Source organism: Psammomys obesus, unplaced genomic scaffold (genome assembly GCF_907164565.1).
Source record: "Psammomys obesus unplaced genomic scaffold, mPsaObe1.curated_primary_1811, whole genome shotgun sequence".
NCBI lineage: Eukaryota > Metazoa > Chordata > Mammalia > Rodentia > Muridae > Psammomys > Psammomys obesus.
Genome location: NW_026590542.1, coordinates 864,427 through 879,634, shown reverse-complemented (window position 1 = coordinate 879,634; position 15,208 = coordinate 864,427). Strand labels below are relative to the sequence as shown.

General features: G+C 39.7%; 1 protein-coding gene across 1 annotated transcript in view; it reads right to left on the bottom strand.

The window, feature by feature from the left end:
• Window positions 1-13,691: 13,691 nt before the first annotated feature.
• Znf157 (zinc finger protein 157) overlaps window positions 13,692-15,208 on the bottom strand; it is a 7,635-nt gene continuing 6,118 nt past the window's right edge. The window contains 2 exon segments of the mRNA XM_055607901.1: window positions 13,692-14,141; window positions 14,143-14,882. Of these exon segments, the coding sequence (XP_055463876.1) occupies window positions 13,692-14,141; window positions 14,143-14,882 (1,190 nt within the window).

Genomic DNA, 15,208 nt, shown 5'->3' with positions numbered 1-15,208 from the left:
GGCCTGCACATTTTGACTTAGGACAAGCCTGGAACTCCCTGTCAATAAATCTATTTTTCATATCCCCCCCCCAAAAAAAAAGAAAGTAGAAAAAAGGAAAGTGGAAAGGCAGGGAAGGAGGAAAAATAAAAGAGAAAGAGTCAAGGGAAGAGAAGATATGGGAAAGGAAAAAGAGGGCACAGAAGAGAGAGTAATTGTACTGGGAAACAATGCAAACAAAGTAATAGGGTGGAAAAGCAGGGTGGGAGAGAGAGAGAGAGAGAGAGAGAGAGAGAAATAAAAAGAGCTTTTCAGAGATCTTCTGTGTCAGGCTCCTGACTTGTTCCCTCTTTTCTCCTTCTTCTGATGTCCAGCCTCTTTGCCTTTCTGGATAGGAATTGAGCATTTTAGCAAAAGTCCTCCCTCTTGATTAGTTTCTTTAGGTGTACAGATTTTAGTAGGTTTATCCTATGTTATATGTCTATGTGAGTGAGTATATACCGTGTGCATCTTTCTGCTTCTGGGATAGCTCACTCAGGATGATCTTTTCCAGATCCCACCATTTACGTGCAAATTTCATGATTTCCTTGTTTTTTTATTGCTGAGTAATATTCCATTGTGTAGATATACCACAATTTGTGCATCCATTCCTCCACTGGGGGGCATCTGGGCTGTTTCCAACTTCTGGCTATTACAAATAAGGCTGCTACAAACATGGTTGAGCAAATGCCCTGCAGACTATCAATGTAGATGCTGAGACTTATGGGCAACCTTTGGGCAGAGTGCAGGGAATCTTAGGAAAGAAGTGGGAAAGAGTAAGATCTGGAGAGGACAGGAACTCCACAAGGAGAGCAACAGAACCAAAAAATCTGAGCACAGGGGTCTTTCCTGAGACTGCTATTCCAACCAAGGATTATGCATGGAGATAACCTAAGACCCCTGCACAGATGTAGCCCATGGCAGTTCAGTATCCAAGTGGGTTCCATTGTAATAGGAACAGGGACTGTCTCTGACATGAACTGATTGGCCTGCTCTTTAATTACCTCCCCCTGAGGGGGAAGCAGCATTACCAGGCCACAGAAGAAGACAACACAGCCAATCCTGATGAGACCTAATTGACTAGGATCGGAAGGAAGGAAAAGAAGTCCTCCCCTATCAGTGGACTTGGGGATGGGCATGTATGCAGAGGGTGGAGGAAGGGAGGGATTGGGATGGGAGGAGGGAGAGAACCACAGGGGGGATACAAAGTGAATAAAATGTAATTAATAAAGAAAAAATAAAATACTAAAAAAAAAAAAAAAGAGGAAGGGAAGAAAGTAAAGTGGAAGAAAGCCCAGGAAAGGAAAGCTCTGGAAAGGGGAAGAGGGGAGAAAACAGGAGAGACAAAGAAAAGGAAAGATAAAGATAAGCAAGGATAAAAAGGAAGTAACAGAAATTAAGTGAAGGAAAGAAAAGAGGAGGAATTTAAAAGGAAGAAAAGAATATAAATTTAAAGTTGAATAGATAGAAATTAAGCAAAAGATATTGAAAATATGGAGGTGGGGACATAAAAGGACTAGACAACACAGGAAAACAAAGGAAAGGAAAATATTAGAAGGGAAGGGAAGACAAGCAAAAGAAGGGAGAGAGCAGGTGAATAAAAGAAATAAATGAAATGCAATTGGAAGGGAGTGATTGAAGATAACTCACTAAAATGAATGCCAGAAAACAGGAAGAAAATTAAGGGAAAGAAAAAGTGACAAAGGAGAAAAAGTAAGTAAAAGGAGGAGATTGAGAAGGGTAATGAAGGGATAGTGAGGAAGTTTTTTTTTCCTTTTCTCTTTCTTCTTTCTTTCTTTCTTTCTTTCTTTCTTTCTTTCTTTCTTTCTTTCTTGTAGGTGACTCCATGGGAAATAAAGTGAAAGAAAACCTGGAAAAGGATGACACTAAGAAAGGGAGGGGAGGAAAAATGAGGGAGGAGAAGGAAAATGAAGAGAGGGGATAGAAAGGAAGGGAAATGCAAGGGAGGGAACAGAGGAAAAAGAGGGAGGGATGGGAAGAAGCAAAAATGGCATGGGCAAGACAAAGTAAGATAAAGGAACGGAATAGGGGGAAAGGAGAAGACAGGGAAGAATGAACAGCAAAAGGAGGAAAGAAGGAAGGGAAAGGAACTAGAAGGGAAAGATAAGGAAAGGAAAACTCAGGGAAAAGAGTAAAGGAAAGAAATGATCAGGAAAGAAAAGCAGCAAAGGGGACAGGAAGAAAAAGAAAGAGAAAGAAAAGAATGTAAGGAAAGGAGTGGACTGGAAAAGGGATGTCTTAGTTAGGGTTTCTATTGCTGCAACAAAACACCAAAAAGCAAGTTGGAAAGGAAAGGGTTTATTAAACTTACACTTCTACATCACTGTTCATCACCAAGGGAAATCAGGACAGGAACTCAAGCAGGGATGGGACCTGCCTGGAGACAGTTGCTGATACAAAGGCCATAGATAGGTGCTGCTTACTGGTTTGCTCCCCATGGCTTGCTCAGCCTGCTTTCTTATAGAACCCAGGAGCACCAGCCCAGCGATGGCACCACCCACAGTGGACTAGGCCCTTCTTCATTCATGGAAGCATTTTCTCAATTGAGGTTCCCTCCTCTCAGATGACTCTAGCTTGTGTCAAGTTGACATAAAACAGCCAGTACACAGGTGATGACTTAGTTAGGGTTTCTATTGCTTTTGATAACACACCATGACCAAAAGCAACTTGGAGAAGAAAGGGTTTATTTCAGCTTATACTTCCACATCAGAGTTCATTATCCAAGAAAGTCAAGGAAGAAACTCAAGAACCTGAAAGCAGGAACCAATACAGAAGCTATGGAGGAACACTGCTTTCTGGCTTTGTCCTCATGGCTTGCTCTGCCTGCTTCCTTATACAATCCAGGACCATCTGCCCAGGAGTGGTACCCCCCACAATGGGCTGGACCCTCCAACATCAATCACTAACCAAGAATAATCAAGAAAATGTCCCACAGGCCAATCTGGTGGGGACATTTTCTCAATTGAGGTTTCCTCTTCCAAAAAATGACTCTAGCTTATTTAAAAAAAAAAAAAACTGTCCAGAACAGATAAAAAGACAAACTCAAATGAATAGAAGGGAAAGACAGAATAAAAGGAAATAAGAAAGAAGAAAAGGCTACAGAAGTAAAGGAAGTTAATGAAGGCAAAGAAGGAGTGATAAAGAAGGGAAGTGAAGAGTGGGAAAGGATGGAGAAAAGAATCAGGGAAAAGAAGGGAAGGGAAAGAACATTAATATAAGATGAATTAAGTGAACTTGAAAAAAGTGTAGGCAACTGAAAGTAATGGAAATGGAAGTAAATTGGTTAAGGCAAGATAGAAAAGAGAAAAACAGAAAAGGGACACACTGGGAAGGGGGAAGGAAAGTCTAGCAGTGGAGGGGAAGAGATAGAGTGGAAAAGAAAGATAAGGGTATAGAGTGAAGGTTTAGGAAAGAAAAACACAGAAAAGGAGAGGAAAAGCAAAGGAAGGGTAGAGAGAGAAAGAGAAGAGAAATAATTAGAAATGGAGGTAAGAAAAGAGGATTAACTGGAATAATGAAAGAAAATATAAACAAAAGAAAATAAGTAGGGGCTGGAGAGATGGCTCAGCAGGTAAGAGCATTGGCTGCTCTTCCAAAGGACCCAGTTTCAATTCCCAGCACCCATATGGCAGCTCACAACTGTTTGTAACTCCAGTTCCAGGGGATCTGACACCTTCATACTAATGCACATAAAATAAAATTAAATAAAATTTAAAAAGAACAGAAAGAATACAAAACAAGTTCCCAAAACAAAAACAAACAAACCAGCCCATAAGTCAGGAATACCATAATTCCAATAAAAGACAATCAGAATCTATTCATTACCATAGAGACCAAAGCCACTCTTTTGATGACTGGTGAGGATTAAATAGTGATGGTGCTGTTCAAGCACCAGCATATGTCTCTATGAGGACTCATGAGGGTCAAAAGATTGTGCTGGTGTGGCTAATATGACATCATTTGAAACCATGCTGAGTTCTAATAAAGGCATTATGCTGGGGTTCCTGAGGTTAATACACTGCTCTAAGGGACAAGCAAGCATTGGCACATACAAAGATAGATGTGTGAAGGGGCTGAGAGTGTGATAGATACTGTTTTATGAGTGTGTGGTATGTGTGCTGCACCTGTCTAGGTGCACATGTGTATGGAGGCCAGAGGTCAACCTGTGACATCAGACCTCAGGAGCTGCCCATCTTTATAAAATTTTATTATATTGTGTGTGCGTGCTACATGTTCATGTACATATACAGAGCTCAGAGTACAACCTGCATACATTGGCTCTCTCCTACCATGTGGGTAGGTCTTGGAGATCAAACTCTTTTTCTGGCTCATCAGCAAGCACCTTTACCAAAACACTGAGCCATTTAGCTGAACCCTATCTTGTTTTATTTGAGATAATGTTTCTTACTGGGAACTGGGACTTGTCAATTGAGCTAGGTTCACTGGACATGGAGCCCCAGTAATCCTCCTTGTCCTCACCTCTCCAGCACTACTAGTATTACAAGTGCACACCACCTTGCTCATCTTTTTGTGTGTGTTAGGGATTGAACTCAGGTCCTTATGCTTTTGTGACAAGCATTTTACCAGTGGAGTTATCTCCTCAGCCCCAAGACAATGACATTTAGTAGTAGCTTATAGCTAATTAGCAAAGAAATATTAAAGGCTAATGTGGGTTTGGTAGACACTAGGCTAATTTTTTTTTCATGAAGATCAAAAACATATCTAAGTTTTGTGGACACAGCAGAGACAACTAATATACAGGGGAAATGATTAAATTAAGAAACATAAAAGCAGCTGGGAGTGGTGGTGCACACTTTTAATCCCAGCACTGGGGAGGCAAAGGCAGGCAGATCCCTGACTTTGAGGCTAGCCTTGTCTACAAAGTAAGTTCCAGATCAGCAATGACTACACAGAGAAACCCTGTCTTGAAAAACCAAAGAATAAAAGAAACAAGAGGCAGATATTTTAATTAAGAAATATGAGTCAGATGACATGCAGTAGTAGGTTGTGAGGTAAGGAGCATGTTCAGTGCTAGGGCACCACTATATGTGAATGAGCTTATGAGAGTCAAAGCCTAAAACTCATGGCTACTGAGTAGGTGACTAGAAATTTTAGGCTAATATTATCTGTACTACTGGGCTAATATTATCTCTGCTCTGAAGCATTGGGGTGTAGCTCAGCTGGTAGAGTACTAGCTTAGTGTTCACAAAGCCCTGGGTTTGATTGCCAGAACCATATGAGAATTGGGTGTAGTAGCACATGCCTGTAACCCTTGAAATTACAAGGTAGAGGCAAAAAGAACAGAAGTTCAGGTTGTCCTTAGCAAGTTTGATGTCAGCCTGGGCAACAGGAAACCCTATCTCAAAAAAAAAAAAAAAAAAAAAAAAAGTTGGGAAGCCAGCGATATGGCTCATAAGATAAAATGTTGCTGCCAAGCCTGACAACCCGAGTTCAAACCCTGGGACCCACATAGTAGCAGGACAGGACTTACTCTCATTTGTCCCCCAACTTCTCATTTGTGTTGTGGCATGCATGCCCCAACACATTAAATAAATATAACACACTGTGTGGGCATTTTTTTTTTTTTTGGAGGCAGGGTTTCTCTGTGTAGCTTTGGCTGTCCTAGAATCACTTTTAAGGCCAGGCTGGCCTCAAATTCACAGAGATTCACCTGCCTCTGTCTCCCTGAGTGCTGATATTACAGACTTGTGCCACCATGGCCAGCTCTGTGTGGGCATACTGGATGCTGAAAACACCCTACAGTTGCAAGGCACAGTGGCACACGCCTCTAATTCCAAAATTCAGGACATAAAAGAAGGAATATCTCAACTATACAGTGAGTTCAAGCCCAGCATATGCTAAATGAAATTAAAAATCAAGTGAAAAAGAAGACAAAAGAGATGGCTCAATGGGTAAAGGTGCTTTACTCTGATAAGATAAACTCCATAGAACTCAGGTAGCAGAAGATCCAACTTCCCAAAATAGTCCTTTGACCTCCATACATGCTCTGGAACATGCACACATCTGCACACTAAATAAGCAAGCAAGCAAACAAATAAATAAATGTAATAATTTAAACACAAAACCCCTACTTTACAGGACCAACAGCAACCATAATGGAAACCAATTCAGGTAAGTAGACTCTGCTAGATCATAAACAGGCCAATGACACTGTCTCAGTAAGGAGTTGCGGGTCAGGGGGGAATTAGATAACTAGAGAGCAATACACTTGTTGCCAATATGCTATAATGAAAGCACCGTGAACAAACAGCATTGGCATGACAATGTAGGATGCACACACCAGAGGGCAACTCAGCAGATCAAATACACAGGACCAGTAACCAGTGGAAGATCATCAGAAAAGCTGAAGGTCACCATGCAGTCCACAGGCATTATGTTTCTGACATACCACACACACATCTGGCATAACAAGCAGGATTTCATTCAGTAATAAATGAGACCAATGAATTAATGGTCTATTGGCAAAATAGCTGGGAATATACAAACAGTTTTCAAATTAAACCACTTGCAAACCACGAGCAGTAATACGTGCCTATAATTGTAGCACTCTGTATATAATGGCAGAAGTTGGAGGATCTCCAAGTCCAACACCAGCCTAGGCTGTATATAGAATTCTAGGATAGCTTGGGCTACAGAAGAATATTTAAACCACCCACAAAAAAAAAAAAATACTTACACAAGCCAGGTGTGGTGGCACATGCTTGTGATCCCAGCACTCAGCGAGGCAGAGGCAGGTGGATCACTGTGAGTTCCAGGCCAGCCTGGTCTACAGAGCTAGTCTAGGACAGCCAAAGCTACAAAGAGAAAACCTGTCTTGAAAAAAATAATAACCACACAAAAATGAACTGTTTCTGTGTTGGTGGTATATAACTGCAATTCCAGAATTCCTGACACTGAAACACAAGATTAGGAGTTCAAGGTCATGCTTTGCTACATAGCAAGTTTGAGGGCAGCTGGGACTAATCTAAGACCATCTCAACAAAGAAAAACAAAAATTAAATTGCTCAGTACAGTCGCAAGGGCAAACAGCATTAAAACATTTGGAGGTATAATTACAGATAATATCATGATACCAAGCACAAATAATGTAATGAATGACTGCATGGGGCTATCTAACCCCATCCTGAAGATCCAGGAAATTTTAATGATCCTTAGGGTAAGATCTATGTGGCAAGGTCAATCTTAACTAGGAAGACAGTGATGGATTGCAATCAGGAACAAGGAAAGCCTCAAAACACAGGAGAGGATTTAGTGTTAGGGTTCAAGAATCACTGAAGAAAGGCCCCAGACTCAGGTAATATGCAAAAGCAAAGAGCATCTATTCTGCAGAAAATTCCAGCATGCTGGGATCATTGCCTTCATAAAATGGCAGCGACCTAGAAGTGAGCACCCAGGCTCAATTTAAAGACAGATTTCCCAGTGTGGTGAGGTATTCAGCACTAGTCAGGCATTTGAGGATTTTCCAAGGAGCCCTTCAAGGCTGCTGAATCATTGTGTTTGGCTCAAGCTCAAGTGCTGACTGGTTGCCCATTATCTATGGTTTTTCCGGAATTGGTTCATATTCCAAGAAACAGAAACTCAGGCCCAGTCAGGCAAAGTGTAAACTGAAGTCCATCCTGGAGCCACTACTAAATAGACAATAAATTTGCCCCAGCTTATCCAAACATCAACCAGGCCCAATCAGAATAGATCAGGGACATCTGAGATGGTGTGTCAGTAGACCCCAGACCGCTCAGCTATGTGTGACCTTGATTGGGATTGGCTAGTGTCCATGAAGGATATATGACTCTGATTAGGATTAGCTGGCTCCTTGGAATTAAGTCCTTTCATTGGAATACACTAGGACAAAATTGCAAAAACTCAGGACAAACCATGCAGCAGGAGCCTACAGATGTTTGTTGGCTAGTACATCTGTAGGATGGAGTAGCAAATATAATAGCCCTAAATGAACATATTACTCTAAAATGGACCAAATCAGTAGCTGGAGAGATGTCTCAGTGGGAGCATTAGCTGCTCTTCCAGAGGACCCGAGTTCAATCCCTTGCACCCACATAGTGACCCACAACTATCTGTACACCAGATAGTTTTGATTTTGATAATTTTGTCTAACCTCTGAAAGTAATATGCACTCATGTGGTGTGAAGACACACATGAAGGCAAATCACTGATACACATAAAACTTTAAAACAATTTTTTTAATGAATCAGGTTACTTCCTTTGCAGAAAATCCAAATTTAAACTATGAGGTAGCTACTGAGACTCACAACTAACCACTCATAAAGAGTCCTGTCATTGTGAGATGGGACTGGATAGCAGCAACTTCAAGCCTCTCAAGGTTTGGGGACAGCTGAAATGGACAGATCTAGATTGAGATTTAGTGAAGATAGCATGAATACATATGGAATAAAAAGAAAAGTGAAATAGATACTACCTGACATTTGGGGATGGCAGATGATCATGTGATGACAGACATGTGCCAATGATAGTAGCAGACAAAACTGTGACAATAGGAACACTTATATCTGTTGCAGGATATTTGATCTCACTGTGATCCCAGAGATTGTGAACTGTGAAAACCTGTCTTTTGTTTGGTGTGGTCCTAATTCACACCTTTAATCCAAGAGCTTTCTGTATACAAGATTTAGTAAAGTTAACCCTAGGTCAAGAGGTGGAGCAAGAAACCAACTGACAGGGATTAAGTAGTAGGAGGGACTTAGAGTTTTTAAGACAGTTGAGAGAAGAAGGGCACATTAGCTCTTCAGCTCATTAGCTTTAGGTCTTTGGCACTTTAGCACTTTAGTTCCTGAGCGTTAGCTCTCTAGCTCTTGAGCTCTTGAGCACCTTGACTTTGCCTCTTTAAATCTTTGGCCTTGAGCTTTTGGCTTTCTCCTCCTGGGATGCCAGCTGAGCTAGCAGGCCTTTTCCTCCTGAGCCATAAACTGGTTGGAATTTTCATTTTTATAACAAGATATATCTAAACAGAAAGCACCAAAATTTATAGGACTATTTCAGTACTGAAAACAACACAAACCTCATTGAAACATCAAACTAAGGCCTATATATAAAATTATAAGGAAGTGACAGGTCTTCCTTTAAGCAAAGGAGCAAGAACAGTCCCTAAAAACATCTAAGATTATTCCCATACTAGCAAAACCTACATTATTCAACACCTAATGCCCAATTAAGATTAGAAATCAAGCCAGGTGGTGGTGGTGCACACCTTTAATCTCAGCTCATGGGAGGCAGAGGCAGGTTGATATCTATGAGTTTGAGGCCAGCCTGGCCTACAGAGTGAGTTCCAGAACATCCCAAGGCTACACAAAGAAACCCCAATCTAAAAAAAAAAAAAAAAAAAAAAAAAAGATTAGAAATCATGCTTATAATCATTATGGACCATGGAACCCGCATAACATAATTTTGTTCCACTAGAATTTTGGACAACTAAATTCCCATATGCAGCCATAATATGTCCTTTTAAAAAGTGTATTTGGCAGCTGGGTATGGTGGCACATGTCTTTAATCCCAGTACTCAGGGAGGCAGAGGCAGGTATGAGTTCAAAGCCAGCCTGGGCTACAGAGCAAATCAAAGACAACCAAGGCCACACAGAGAAACCCTGCACATGATTGTAATAAGTCACTTACCACATGTTTTAATGTCTCATAAGTTAGCCAATATATTTGTGGGGGGTTCTCTGTGCAGCCATTCTATAAGCTATACACACAAGCAATCATCAATCAATCTCTCAACCTTTCTGTAGCCATTCTATTACCTATACATAATCAATCTCTCGTTTCTGTAGTCATTGTGTAACCTATACACAATCTATCTAATCGCCTACCTACCTATCTACCTATCTATCCATCTACCTATCTATTTACCTACCTACATCTATCCAACCATCCATTGTGTGCTCTAAGAGTTAATATTAATTAAAATCAGAATAAAGAAGCTATGTTTGTTTGCCAGCATCAAGAAAAATTAAGAAATTGAGATTAATCTAGCAAACAGCACCATATATATTCTTGTGAATTTATTATGACTCAAACTCTGGCATGGTAGAAAGACACAAATGGTCTGTGTTTCTGTTGTTGCACTCATGACAGTTTCTATATGAAAGGAAAGTCTGTATAATAATCTTTCAAGAGGAAAATGATTCTGAGTGAAATGTAGAAAAGATTAAAAAGGATGAAGAGGGTGATTCTGTATGTAAAACCAAAGGAATATTTCTCAACATAGAAATTATTGTATGGGTCAGTGACATGGCTCAGCAGGTAAAAGTGCTTGCTGTACAAGCCTGGCAGCCTGAGTACAATTCCCAGAATATACATACAAGTGGAAGGAGAGCACAGACTCTACAAAGTTGTCCTGATTTCTACATGAGTTTTATGACATATGCACCCACTCACTCATACACACACACACACACACACACACACACACACACAATTTTGAAAATAGTTTGTGCACACATTATCATATCACATCATTCTATTTGGAACTATCTATGCATGTTTATATGTAGACATGTAAATGAGAAAACTTGTAATTTAGAGGATGGTAATAAGTGATGATGACTGGAAAATGGAAACTTTCTCACACCTTGTAATGCATACAACTTAGAGCAGGAAAAGTCTAATACTTGATAAAACTGATAAACTTCTGCATCAGTTAGAACTCAATCAGGACACAGAAACCATATCAGTTATTTTAACACAGAGAACTTACTTCAAATAATTTACTGGCTATGAAATTGCTAACCACACAGACAGAAGATAATATCTAGGATATGAGGGAGGTGGCAACTGTAGAAAGCAGCTGGGCAAGGGCAGTAATGTCATGGGAGTGAGGGGTACAGAGTCCCCTTTGGAGGCTAAGAATTTTTAAAGACACAGAAAGAACTCAAGGACAATTTATTGGAGTCAATGAGAAAAAAAAAAAAACACAGAGCAAAACAAGCTGGAGATCTCAACAGCTGCCAAAAGGAGCTGGAAAGAGGAAAAGAAGAAAGCTACACTTTTGAAAGAGCACAAGGGGGACACACTACAGAGGACAAACAGCGTCCAGGGTCACTTACAACATCACCTTATGATGAAGCCCTGGTTGACTAGAATATATTAGAGATGTGTCCCCTTCTTTTCTGCTTTGAAAACAAGGATCCCCAAGAGACCCAAGCTGAGAGATTAAGACTAAAAGGCACTGGCACCCATTGATGAAGAGATTTTGCAAAGCTCTGAAAGTTTATCTCACAGTTAACACATGCACATCTCCTGGCTTTTGTTTCATTCTACAAAACTACAATAATGCTACAGAAAGAGTGGAGGAAATTAGGGAGTCTTCCTTGCTATGGGATTTGCTCAAATGTTTGATAAATTTGTTTCCTTGCCAGTCTCTAATTTCTTTTTAAATACATGTAAGCCAAGACAGCAGGTGCAAGGGACAAACTTCCCAAAGAACTTTGTTCTCTGTAGTTTTTATTGAAGGGGCACAAAACTACTACCCTTTCAAGATGACATGGGCTTTGGGCATGAAGGCAGAGCTCCGACCTTTGGAGCCAACCAAGGAGAAAATGTTTAACTTTAATATCACTTGGGTTAACCTTATAGTCAGGTAAGAGTTGCTTTGGGTGACCTAGAATTCAGGATATTTCTAAAATAATAGTAACTACCTGCATTTATTGCCAGTTTACCTTTTAGTTTTGTTAGCCTTGGGAAAAGAAGGAATAAATAACATTTATTGCTGTCTGCTTACCTTTTGGTTTTATTAGCTTTGGAACAGTTTAAAGATCCTACCTCTCAGTGGTTCACCTTTAACGTTGCAATTTACAAGCAGCTTATGGATTATTATCCCTCAATGTTTTGTATGCACATAGAAAGCCAGTGCTTGAAAATGAATGGCAAGCATCTTAGAGATTTTTCTATTATAATCTCTATGAGTTCAAATACAGCCTGGTCAATCTCATGATTTTCAGACCATCCATGGCTACATAGTGAGCCCTATCGAAAAAAAATTAAATTCCTTAACTACCAGGCAATTACTGACCACTGACCATGCCATTTTATCACAGGAGTGAGCCAATATGTTGTAATATCTAAAATAGCTCCTGGAAAGTAGATGCTACAGAGGACCTTTTCTTTTTCTTTCTTCCTGCCTAGCATCACTTATCAGTAACAAAGGATGAAATCAGAATTATATAAAAGTAAAAGGAACATACTTGTGATAACAAGACTTAGAAGGGAGGTAGCTTTAGTAAGATCATTAGTTCTAGGCCAGCCTGGACTATATAATGAGGCACTAGAAGGGTATGGGTGGGGTCTCACATGGCTAGGGCTCACAGCTTTAAAGAGGTGACATCAACCAGCTGATACTTATCTCAAGAAAAGACAATACCACAAGGCTTGTTCTTTCAGAGTTGGACATCCAATGAAACTGACAACAGGAACTCTGTTTCCCTTGTGTAAAGTAATGCTGGGAAAACATTTGTATGAAAAGGAGCTCATGGGAATGAGAAAAAAAATTAAATCCCTTCATTGTTAGCTCAAATTATGTATCTAGTATCTTTTCTTTTTTTTTTTTGAGATAGGGTTTCTCAGTGTAGCCCGGACTGTCCTGGAACTTGCTCTATAGACCAGGCTGTCCTCAAACTCAGAGATCCACCTGCCCCTGACTCCCAAGTACTGGGTATTTAAAGGTATACACTATCACCATCTAGTTATATCCGGTATCTTATTAGCCAAATTCCAACAGGAAGCAACTGATAAGGCAGAAGCATAATCTAGAGTCACAAGCACAATTTAGAAGTGTGGGCTTAACAGTAAGAACATAATTTAGTAACTGGTACAAGATCTATAGTGACCAGGAAGGACAGATCTTAGGAAGGAAAACTTGAAAAACAAGCCAACTGCTAAGCTTCTACCTACAATGTAACACCATTTCTGTAAAAATTTAACAAGACAATATAGTATTATACATTGCAGACTCCATACTATATCAAAAAATATCTCACAGTAGATTCAAGTTCAAAAGGTTTAAAGACAAGCTTAACTTTTGAGGAAACTATACATAAGTATCCACCTTAAAACAGACAATAACTGAAACATAAAAGTTAAGGACAAGAGAAGGGTTAATAAAATTAAAGAACCTGCTAGAGTCTGAGAGAAGATATTGTAACACATGAATGAAGGACATTATATGCTTACATATAAAACAATAACACCAATGACAACATTTAAACCAGAAAGTAAAAGATAAACATCTCATTTGGAAAAGTGAGTAAAGAATATCAGCAGTTGATGCACATAAGAAAAACATATTCAAAAGGCTAATCATCAGACAATATGTTGAACTTCACCACTAAATGGAGAAATACAAATGAAAACAGCCAGCCAGATAGTTTGCCTACCTGTTATCAAAGCACTCAGGAAACTGAAGCAAAACTCCAAGGCCAGCCAAGGCTACAAAGTATCTCCAAGAAAAAAAAAAAAAAAAAAAGCAAACAACATTGAGATGGAATGTTAGAATAAAGGACTCAAGACACATTTTTTTTTTATACCAATCTAAGTACAACACTGTAGCAAGTGTGCTTTGCATGTTCTGTTTGATCAGGGACTTGACCCATTGTGGGGAGTGAGCTTCAGGGAGAAGCTTTCTCCAATGCACAAAGCAAGGATCAGCCCAAGTGAGTTTTCTGGTGTTCTGTGAGGTGGGTTTTCTGACAGAAGCCCTTTCCACATTCCAAGCATTCAAAGGGCCTTTATTCTGTATGAATTCGCTGATGTTTAGTGGGACTCACTTTCACATAAAAGGCATTTCCACACTCACTACAGTCATAAGGCTTCTCACCAATGTGAGTTCTCTTGTGTTGACGAAGGGATTTCCTCATGCTAAAGATCTTCCCATAGTCACTACATTCATAAGGTTTCTCTCCTGAATGCATACGCTGATTCTCAATGAGATGGGATTTCACATAGAAAGCATTTCTACATTCATTACATTCATGGGGCTTCTTTCCAGTACGTATTGTCTGATGGATTTCCAGAGATGAGTGCACCTGCAAAGCTTTTCCACATTCCTTACAATGATACAGTTTTTTTACCTGTGTGGGTTCTCTGATGATTACTGAGAGTCATTTTCATTCAGAAGAATTTCCCACATTCTCCACACTCATAGGGTTTCTCACCTGTGTGAATTCTTCAATGTTGGTTTAAAGATTTCTTTGCACGTAAGTTTTTCTCACAATCCCCACATTCATAGGGTTTTGTCCCTCTGTGAATTTTCAGGTGTTGAGTGAGCGATATCTTGACACAAAATGTCTTACCACATTCATTACATTTATGAGATATCTCACCAGTGTGAGTCCTCTGGTGGATCGTGAGGGTTACCTTCTCAGAAAAGGTTTTCCCACATTCAGTACATTCATAGGGCCTTTCTCCTGTATGTGTTCTGCAATGTAGAATGAGTTGTGACTTTCTGCCAAAAGATTTTCTACATTCATGACATTCAAAGGGCCTCTCTCCTGTGTGAGTTTTCTGATGAGCAATGAAGGTCTTCGAACATTCACCACACTCTTAGGTCCTCTCCCCTGTATGTGTTCTCAAATGTTCAACAAGGTTAGATTTCCTGCAATATACTTTTCCACATTCATGACATTCAAAGTTTTTATCTCTGGTATGAGTCCTTTTATGTCGAACAAAGCCTGTTTCTTCATGGAAGTTTTCCCTGCATCTGTTACAATCAACATTTCTATTTAAAGTTTGAATGCTTTGATGCAGGAAAATGTTCTCCAGCACAAAAGAGCTTTTGCCACATAGCAATAACAGAGGTCCTTTAAAAACAAGAAGAGTGTCATTCTTTCATGTAAAATCTCCAAATGCCTTCCCTCTCATAATATAAAATTAACATAGATTTTTATAACTCTATAATTTGCAGCTAGATAGTGATACACACTAGTAATCTCATTAATTGATCGACCAAAGTAATGAGGGTCATGAGTATCAGGCCAACTTGGGCTATACAGTGAGACTTATCTGAAAGAAAGAAAGAAAGAAAGAAAGAAAGAAAGAAAGAAAGAAAGAAAGAAAGAAAGAAAGGAAGGAAAGAAGGAAAGGAAGGAAGGAAGGAAGGAAGGAAGGAAGGAAGGAAGGAAGGAAG